This window comes from Lotus japonicus, chromosome 3 (assembly GCF_012489685.1).
Source record: "Lotus japonicus ecotype B-129 chromosome 3, LjGifu_v1.2".
Classification (NCBI taxonomy): domain Eukaryota; kingdom Viridiplantae; phylum Streptophyta; class Magnoliopsida; order Fabales; family Fabaceae; genus Lotus; species Lotus japonicus.
In genome coordinates, this window is record NC_080043.1 from 69,421,362 (window position 1) to 69,431,975 (window position 10,614).

A 10,614-nucleotide genomic window follows, 5' to 3' on the forward strand; every position below is an offset into this window, starting at 1 on the left:
GAATCCATATATGAGTTTCACATTCGTATAAGGGATCTAGCCAACTCTTCTTTTGCCCTAGGGGAACCCATGTCTGAAGAAAAGTTAGCAAGAAAGATTCTCAGGTCTCTCCCCAAGAGGTTTGATATGAAGGTAACTGCCATTGAAGAAGCCCAAGACATCAGTAACATCAAGGTTGATGAACTCATTGGTTCCTTGCAAACCTTTGAGATGTCTCTTAATGGTAGATCTGAGAAGAAGGCGAAGAGTATAACTTTTGTGTCCAACACTGAAGAACATGAAGATCAGAGGGAGAAGGATACTGATGCAAACATTGCAGAAGCTGTATCATTACTTAACAAAGCGTTGAAGAGTTTGGGCAGAATGTCAAATACAAATGTCCTGGACAATGTGTCGGACAATGTGAAGAATATTGAATTTCAACTCAAAGACAAACATGAGAATGATACAACCAAGGCTATTCATGTAAAGGCTCTCATTGGGAAGTGCTATTCTGATGCTGAGTCAAGTGATGGTGATGAGGAAGAACTAGTTGAAACCTACAAATTGTTGCTGGCTAAGTGGGAGGAATCATGTACGTATGGTGAGAAAATGAGAAAAGAAGTCAAGGATTTGATTGCTGAGAAGAAGCAACTTCAGAGTAATAACTCCAGTTTGCAAGAAGAAGTAAAGACCATCAGCAAGTTGCGTGAGGAGAATGAGAAACTTCAGATCACTAATGCAAAACTGCAGGAGGAGGTAACATTACTGAACTCAAAGCTTGAAGGTATGAAAAAGTCTATTCGTATGATGAATAAAAGTACTAATGTGTTAGAGGAGATTCTGGAAGTTGGGAAAACAGTTGGAGATATGGAGGGGATAGGCTTCAGCTACAAGAGTGCAAATAAGTCTGCTTCATCTGAAAAGCAAACTAAGCAACCAATGTCAGACCCAATGTCGCATCACTCTGTACGACATGTATACCCTAAGTTCAGAAAATCCAAGAAATCTACTTGGAGATGTCATCACTGTGGCAAACTTGGTCATATAAGGCCCTACTGTTACAAGCTATATGGATATCCTCAGTCTCATGATCAACCAAGGACTAATCCACAAGTAGCTTCATCAAGGAAAGAGTGGAAACCTAAAGAAGGAGCAAGAGTCAAGTTCTTCGGCGAGGAAGAGATGTCTCCACAACCATCTAGGGTGAATAGATCATATTCAAAGGATGTTGCTCTTCTTAAATCTCAGAGTTCTGGTGTAGATGTTATGAAGGAATGGAGGAAGAAATTTGTTGCTGCAAGTTCTCTTGAAGTCTCAAATGCACCAGCAACTGTTCATGCAAGCATAGGTGAATCTGTAAGTGCAGATCCTAATGTTATTGTGCCTAATGTGATTCATGAGATATCAGTTGAATCTATTTCTGTTCCCAATGTTGAACCTCATGTTGAGACATTAGTTAAGACTACTTCAGATGTGAATATGGAAACCTCTGCTGGAAATCCAAACCCCATTGTTGACACATCTGAACTTGATCTCCAAATCCATCAATCTGCCTTGGGTTCTGAACCATCTACCGTTTGTAAGAAGTCAGTTATTGAAAGTGTTCATGAATTGTTGTCATTCTGGTCTTAGAAGTGATGGTTTGTTTATGTTGTGCTACCTTTGCCAAATTTGTGTTAAAAAGGGGGAGTAGTTTGGTGAAGAATCTGTGTTTTTTCTGTTGCTGTGAAGATTATGTGTGATTTGCAAGTGTTAGCTTTGGTCTGTAATAAGTTGAAGACTCTTTCAAGACAAGGCAAGTAACTGGTTTATGTTCAAGCTGCTACTGTTCAAGTTGCTACTGGTTTTCTAGTTTACACTTGTTGGATAGTTAGTATGTTCTGTTGCTATGTTCTATGTTCCAACTATGCAAGTTGTTGGTATGGGTTCATAATTTGAGGGGGAGTTCTGCTGCTAAGGGGGAGCTTTGGTTCTCTATGTTTACCCTCTCTGATCTGTGAGTTGTTTTAGACAAAATTTGACAAAGGGGGAGATTGTTGGTACATTTTGTCATGCATTTTGTCAAAAACAACTGATTGTCGAAGCAGATGTCGTGGCATCTGGTTTCGTGAAGGTAGGACATTAGTCCTTTGCTTAAGTTTGATTTTGTGGGCCCTTGAAGATTTTATAAAGATATGTTTTTATAGTTACTTGAGGATCAAGTAGCTGTTCCAGAAGGGTTTTGATTTGTGGGTTGTTATTTGTTGAAACAATCTTTATTAAAAGATTGGTTTCTATCTTTACGTTTGAATTTTGCAACAATATCTTGGAGATTCAGTTTAGATTTGTTGTTGCAATCTGTTACTTCAGCCCAAGCAAACCCTAGTGCCTACCTGCTGCTGTTGAAGTCTATAAAAAGGATGAAGACCTAAAGCTTGAAGACCACTGAAGCTAATAGAGAGAGATCAAGTGTTTTAGGGTTGTTCATTGTTCTTTATCCTTGTTTCTTGTGAACAAACTTTGCTCCCTGATTCTATAAAGCAAAGTTGTGTTCTGTGTTCTTTAATTCTTCAAACTCTGATTGTTGATTGTTTGTTACCAATCACTGTGGCAGTGATTGAGAGAAAGGGAGAGAGGCTCTCATACTTAGGTTGAGATACTAAGTAGAAATACACTTGGGTAGATTAGGAAGTGAACTATGAACTGTGGTGTTCATGAGTGTCTGTAATTCCTGAATCTTGAGATAGTGGATTTCCTTTCTTTGGGTGCAAACCCTCCAGACGTAGGTGAAGTTTCACCGAACTGGGTTACCAATCTTCTGTGTTCTACTTTATTATTTTTCTGGTTTTGTTACTGTTAGTCAGTTGTCGAAACGGTTGTCCCAGCATCGTGTTCGACATCTGTTCTGTGCGAGAACCGTATTTACAGAATCATTAGGAAGTTTGATGATAGCCTCATATCGGGCGGTCCAGTAGAAAGGGAACTTTGGGCTTCCATCGTTGAAATAAAATACATCCTTGCACTTCTCGGTTTCGTTTAGCCTAAAGAATTTCCCTTTGAACTGTTTGTAGTGGCTTCTAAACAAGGTAAATAGGCCTTTTCCCCTAGCGGCGGCTAAAGAAAGATATTCGCCTTTTATGCTTCTACCGCTAGTTTCAAAGAAGTAGAAAAACTTATTGCTAGTGGGTTCGATACCTAACACTTGACACAGAAGTTCGAACGCCCTGAGGTATGCCCAACTATTACAATGGAGTTGTGTCGGGGCTACATTTAGTAAAGTTAAAACGGAGCAAGTGAAATCTGAGAGAGGGAGTTTATATTTTAGGTCAGAGAAGATATTTTCAAAGAAATAGGTGTGGTTTTTGCCATTAAGGTCAGGAGCCCCAAAACAACAAGGTTCAGTAGGTAAACAGGGGACTATGTCAAGGTACACATCTTGGCCATCAGAACGAAAAGTGTTTTCAGTGATTAAATCCATTACAGTTTTAACATTGCAGAATTTAGTAAACCTAGTTTTAACTTTGCTAGTAACCCATGTATCGACTGCAATGGTAGAAGTTTTAGAAGCCTTAGAGACTTTACGGGTGTGTTTTGCATCCATTTTGAAAAGAATTCCTGAAATTATAAAGGATCCAGGGTTATGAAATATAAAGGGGTAAAATTTAAGTTAGAATTGTGGGGGATAATAGATTTTAAGTAAAGATCGGTTTGGATAAGCAAGAAGATGAAGAAGGAAAAGTCTCTAGATGAGATATTTAGTGTAGAAAGAAGTAAAATTTCACGAATAGACTGAGTGAGGAGTGCTTACCAGTGAAAAAAGGATGTGATGAACTTGGTTAATCTGAAAGAGTTCTGGTAATGCGGAAGAACACTTGGAGGTAAATGCAAGAAATTTTGTAATTGCAGAGGAATGGTAGAAATTTTGAAATGCAAGAGTGAAATGGTTTGGGGGTAAGAAGGACTGCTATATATAGAGAAAGGGTAGAAGATGGAAAGGTGTGTCGAAAGGGTGTGGTTAAAAGTATTTAAGGTAAACGGCGAGCATGCGTGTGGTTTGTGTGAATCCACGCGTTCATTCAGACCACACATTTGAATTCATTGAGGCGGTGAACCAGCGCGCCATTAAGAGGCGACGCTTGGTAAAAAGTAACGCTTGAGCAGAGAGTGATGTCAGTTGGCAGGTAAAAACGTCGTTTCGAAGGGGTAGAGTCGTTTCAGAGAAAAGCTACCCTATGAGTGGGTTTTAAATGCACATCTCAATTAATGCGAATAGCATAGCTTAGGTAGACTTTATGCATTGCAAGTTTCAAGATATCTGTAGTATATTTGTGATGATTGCAGCAGGTACAAAAATCCGGAAGGGGATTGATCTGGTGCACAGTGATTGAGGTGATGGGCAAAGTGTCATTTAAACATCACGTGTCACACAGAAAGAATTGTTCTTACAATGATTAGCCTAATATATTTTTACTTTGTGGTTAGCCTTATTTCGTTGAAGCCTGCGTGCTCACAAATTTGTTCACATTGTACACGGGCGCACCAAAAGTTGTGGGCCTGAATAAGACACTATCGTTTTAATTCTAAAACATCAGTGTCTTGTGGGCCTGTGGACTGATATGGGCGGACCGAATCATTTTACTTTGGGCTTATCATTATCATGTAACAAATGGGCCGGGCAACCCATGGTCCAGCCGGGCCAAAACCCAAGCTATAAATAAAAGAGGACCGCCCAAGCGGCAGGGACCTATCATTTTATGCAATTTTCTTAGTTTTCTGCTGACTTTGTTCGTTCTCAGTTTGATTAGCCCACGTTAAGGTTCTATACCGGAACAAAGGCGGTCTCTAAAACGTCGCAGTTACGAGTGTCGACGATCATTTTATAGTGGTTTTGGCCAACTGTTGGAATAACTGTCAGTAGACATGTCGAAGCAGTTGATAACCGTTGTAGAATGTATATACTTCATTTCACTTCTATTGTGCGGCAATTTTAACCGCTGCAATATGCTAAAGTAAATTTTTTTTGCCCCTAAACAGTTCAAAACACGTAAGGTGAATACGACTTAGGGTTCGCATTGTCCCCTTCAAAATTTTAAAATCAAAACACTCAAGATGAACCGCCTCAAGTAGTTTACGAACTGCCTTTCATGTTCAAAACTTACTTCCTCTAATTGTACGCAATTTGCAGCTGTTGAGAAAAGCGTCGCCACAACCGCCTCAATATTACACTTTGCAACAATTTTTATAGAATCGTCTTGAAATGTCCGCCTCTAAATGTTATGTTCTAACTGTTACTGTTGTTCTCCGATAAAATATGAGATAGAATCGTCTTGAAGTAACAAACTAATTGATTAAAAGATAAAATTGAATTAATGATGTGCTCTTTCCACATGTAATAACAAAAAAATTTCTCTATGTGTCATATTTTTGTTGGAGAAAGAGTACCAACAAGTTAAGTAGTTATTGTATTTAAGTTCTTCTCCTGCAAAATTACTATATTACTCCCTCTGTTCCCAAATGGTTGTTGCTTTAGCTTTTCATATATATTCCAAAATAATTGCTGTTTTAGAAATTCAAGACTATTTGTTACATCTTCTTCCATATATACCACCATTTAATATTGTATCTCTCACCTACTATCTTCAATTTTCACCAATCACAATTCTCACAAATCACTTAACCAATAATCATTATTCTCTATCTTTAATAAAACTCAACTTTAAGTAGGAGTGCTTTAGTCAAATATTATATCAATTAATGAACTCTTAAACTGTGTGCATTACCTTAAACAACAACTATTTTGGAAAGGAGGAAGTTGTATAATTTCACTGTTGATTTGTGTCCCACTTTATAGTGTATTCTAGGATACCATTTTTTTCTTTCTATTTCTCTTTTGGTCACATCATCTCATATGTCACGTCAGTCGCTTATCTTTCCTATTCATATCTCTCTAGTGTTATGCACTCTAAAATAGTACACAAATCGGTGGTGTGAATATTGTGGAAAACCCTGTAGACACGAGTTGTTAGAATAACCATCAATACATTGAAATTGCAAGGAATAATAGTTCTGTCATGCTTTATTTACCATTACACTTTAGTAAAATGTGAAGAAATGAGAGAGAAATAAGTAATATATTAGATGGTGTGATAAAAAATGCAGATAAAAAGAAAAAAGAGTGAAAATGATGTAGGAAATAATTGCATACAATCCTTTGATGGAGAAGACCAGACATTGGAGGGGTAAAAACAGATTCCAACAATTTATATAAAGATAAAATGGCAATAGAACAAAAAAAGGGATATGGAAAAGGAGAAGCAGAAAGAATTATCCTCCCTCTTTTATCGTCTAAGTATTAATGTAGAGACCAGCACGTTTAGGTTTTAAGTGCTTAGTATTTTGCATGTAATTGTGTTAACTTTTGAGAGCAAATCCAACACTGAATTGCACTAGAGGTTTGACATAATTTTTGCTTTCAAGACAGTGATTCGTACACGCAATTTTTCACTCCAATAAATAAAATGAAAGAGAAATAGAAGTATGAATGAATCAGTACTTAATTGCAAGTAATATAATCACAAAGAGTAGTTATTGCCATGATAGAGTTACACAGTTATTATTGGAAACGAGAAATAGAAAATGAAGTCATAATAGAAGATTCACATTGTTTTACACTTTATTAACACCGGATGCAGTGGACCTCCCATCCATCAAAGTTGGACTCAACCTAAACATGAGAATGCAGAACTCCATTTGGTTGAGAGCACCATCTCCATCCAAATCACCTTCCATTAACATGCAAACAATTTCATCGTCCTTCACCTCCAAACCCAGCAACAAACTGTTCATCTTCAAGCTCTCGAACGTTATGAGGCCGTAGTTCACATCCATGAGCAAACGGAACCCATTGCAGAGTTCCCCGATGAACCCTTCTGCTCCTAAGCTCGCAATCATGGACGGGAAATGGTCCTCGAAGTCCAAACCGTAATCTAGTTCCATCACAAAATGTAAATGAACGAGAAGAAGAAGAAGAAGAAGAAGAAGAAGAAGAAGAAGAAGAAGAAGAAGAAGAAGAAGAAGAAGAAGGGTTGAGTTGAGGTAGCTTGTGGTAGAAGAGTGTGAACAGGAGGGGTTGAGGTGAGGGTGTTATATAAGGTTTAAGGAAGATAAGGAACCGACAAAATGTACGATAAATGATTTCTGGTGTTTCTGTAACGTAGCTTCTTGCGGCTTTCAGCACTATAAGATTCTTTTTTATTTTGCAGGAGAGTTTGAAAGATCCATTTCCTTCCTGAAACATGTGATTGCCTTTTTTGAATAATGACAAGCCAGCATCGGGATGATCAAGAGATGGAAAGTGAAGTGAGACACTAAAAAATTATCATGTGAGATATGATTTAAAAGGAAGTGGAATAAGAAACATGAAGTGAACAAAAAAAACAGGAAAATGAGGATTAGACCGTTACAAATATTTTGTAAAAGGAATGGTCTAAATTAGCATGCCAGTATAACAGAGACATTCAAGATCAATAGGTTTACTATGATGATGTTAAGATAACGCACAGTGACAGAGACATGAATTAGGACTAAAGAAGCCGATAAGATTAAAGAATATAATAGGTCTACACTCTACAGTGATTTATGCAGCTCACATTTATATGTATAACATGTAATAAGAAAATCAAAATTGAAAGGGGAGCCATGACTTGCCTATAGCTGTCAATATAGGTTCCAACTCGCGGGTCAGCTCGATAGGTTGGCTAAATGAGTCGGGTTGGGTTGGTTAAATTCCAACTCGAAAAAAACATGAGTTAGTGCAACTCGGCTCGTTTTACCCGCGGGTTAGACGGGCCAACCCGCGGGTCAAGCGAGCTAACCCCGCGGGTTAGAGTTAATTTTTATTAAAAAATTTATTTTATTTGTCTATAATTCAAGGTTAGTTTTATGGATTATTTTTAGTTAGAAAAATGGAAATTTTCATTTCTTTTAATTTTAGACTATTTTTTGCGTTTTATTTATCGTTATCCTATTATTTATCTCATTTTAAATGTGACAGTAAAATAATTGTGTTCTTAAATCTTGTAAATTAAATTCTTTTACTATATTTCAAATGTGACATAAAAATAATTGCGTTGACAAACCTCTTTCTTATGAGTTGATACCAATTTCTATAAGTATTTTTTTTGAAATTATTTTTATGTTGGAGGTCCCTCTAAAATAGGAGTCATTTGGTTAAGGCCCCTACAAAATTTTTAGGGTGGAATAAGTCCCTAATGTGAAAATAATTTATAGTGATAAGCCCCTGCCGTGAGGTTCCGTTTAATTTTTGATGATTCTGCAAACGGCGATGACGTGGATTATATTTTGTGAAAATTATTCGGGTGCCACGTAAGTAAATTAGGGTTGAAAAAAATAAAAAAATAAAAACTCAAAGTAAAAAACTCAAGTAAAATCCTTAAACGTACTTGGGTTTTTTACTTTGGATTTTTATTTTTATTTTTTTCAACCCTCATTTACTTACGTAACACCCTCTTTAATTGAATAATTTTCACAAAATATAATCCACGTCAGCGTCGTTTGCAGAATCATCAGAAATTAAACAGAAACTCACGGCAGGGGCTTATCGATCAGTATATATTATTTTCACATTAAGAGCTTATTTCACCCAAAACATTTTGTAGGGGCCTTAACCAAAGGACCCCTATTTTAAAGGGACCTCCAACATATTTAAGCCTATTTTTTATATTTATTTCACTCAACCCGCGAGCCAGCCCGCCAACCCGCGAGCTCGTAGCGAGCCGGATTGGGTACATATTTTCCTGGCTCGTTAAGACCCCGGGTTGACACAACTCAACCCGTTTTCAACTCAACCCATACGGGCTGACTCATATGGACCGGGCTGGCTCATATTAACAGCTATACGCATGAGTGTTAATTAGACAATCCTTTAATAAAATGTTTCTATCACATCCATTCTACCTCCACTTTTATGCTATATTTCTTATGGTAGAAAAAGAACCGAGAGAGATAAAAGAGAAAGAGAATGTCGGGAGAGAGGAGAACTTCTTATGTTTGGTTAGAAAGAGAGAAATTGGAAAAGGAGATAAGGGTGGTCCCGATTTATCTGATATGCCACACTTAATTATATGCTCTGTTTGGATGATAATTGAAAATGAGAGAAAAGGAAATTGAAGGAAGAAACAATAAATTAAAAGAGAAAATGAAATGATTTTATAGTTATGTGAATTTTATAATTCTTATTGAAATATCCCACAAGAGTGACATTTTTTATAGGCCAATTTAATTGTTAATTGTTAGGAAATTAGTTCATTCGTCAGGATTCGAATCTTGACTCTTCACCCTGCAAATCCCTTCATTCCCGTAGCTCACTAACCCCCTCCCCCCCAAACAAATGTTGTTAAAGAGATTCGAACACGGGACTAGAGGGGCACATTTTCAAAGGTCGACCACTACACCAGCGTGTGGTAAAACATGAAGAATAAAATGGGCGACGTACAAAATTGAACGACCCATATTAAGTGAGATATGAAGATGAATTTACAATTATTTCTCTTGTTGTGCGCATCTCCAATTGTCCTTCTTCCTCACGCCTCTGTGCTAAGTTGGACCGTCATATGAGCATATGGCTGAGCTCGTCGTTGTTGGTGTGACCTCAGCTCCTCCCATGACACAGACAAACAATATGCATCACCAACGCATTATGAGAATAAGGATTCCTATTAATGTAATATCATCATGTATTACCTGAAAATATATGTTATATGGACGTATATATTTACACATGATTCCTTTTAGGTTTGTTACAACCTTACAACTATAAGTATATATTCGTAATGAGGATGCATATCTCATATACTGATATACACATTATCTATCTAACTCTAATAACAATTCTCTATTAGCCTTATCGACTTGATGAGCGTCAGAATTCCTTTGCAAGTACCCAACTCTAGGTGCACATTTGATCGCTCGATATGAGAATAAGGAGACGTTTCATAAAGAGCGTGAAAGAACACACTGGACATATAAATAACCTTTCTCGGGAAAGTAATTTGTTGAAAGAGAGTCAACTACAAAAAGTTAGTATGTTAAACTTATAAGAGCATCTGCAATGCTAGGTACTTAGTTCTTAGCACTATTCATGTGGGCCACATGTGCTTAAGCAACTCTTAAACAAATTTTGCAGATTTTGCTCAAATCATGAGTTCTTAGTTCTTAGCACTATCCATCTGGTCCCACCATACCACATTAATTATACTTTTTATTTTCGTAAAGCAATAAAACAAAAGGCATACAGTAATAAAGCAATTTGAATGAGAGAATTTTTTTTAATGCAAATAACTCATATAGCAAAGTTGCTTAAAATGTGAGTTCTTAAGTTAAGAACTAAGAACTGAGTTCTTAAGCATTGGAGATGGATGGCGTGGAGTTCTTAGTTCTTAAAAGAAAGAACAAGTTCTTATATAAGAATATCTCCAATGCTAGGTTCTTATTTCTTAGTTCTTAGCACTATTCATGTGGACCCGTACTGCCACATGTGCTTAAGCAACTCTTTGCAGATTTGGACCAACCATGAGTTCTTAGTTCTTAGCATTATTCATTTGGTCCCACAATACCATTATATTAATATTTTTT

General features: G+C 37.0%; 1 protein-coding gene across 1 annotated transcript; it reads left to right on the forward strand.

Moving 5' to 3' along the window:
- The first annotated feature begins 1,248 nt into the window (after positions 1 to 1,248).
- On the forward strand, positions 1,249 to 1,614 carry LOC130748777 (uncharacterized). The gene has a single exon (XM_057602021.1). The coding sequence runs from the start codon at positions 1,249 to 1,251 to the stop codon at positions 1,612 to 1,614; it is 366 nt and encodes a 121-aa protein (XP_057458004.1).
- The last annotated feature ends 9,000 nt before the right edge of the window (positions 1,615 to 10,614 follow it).

Excerpts from the sequence above, each read along its gene's own strand:
- LOC130748777 (XM_057602021.1), top strand. The coding sequence starts at position 1,249 with ATGAAGGAATGGAGGAAGAAATTTGTTGCTGCAAGTTCTCTTGAAGTC.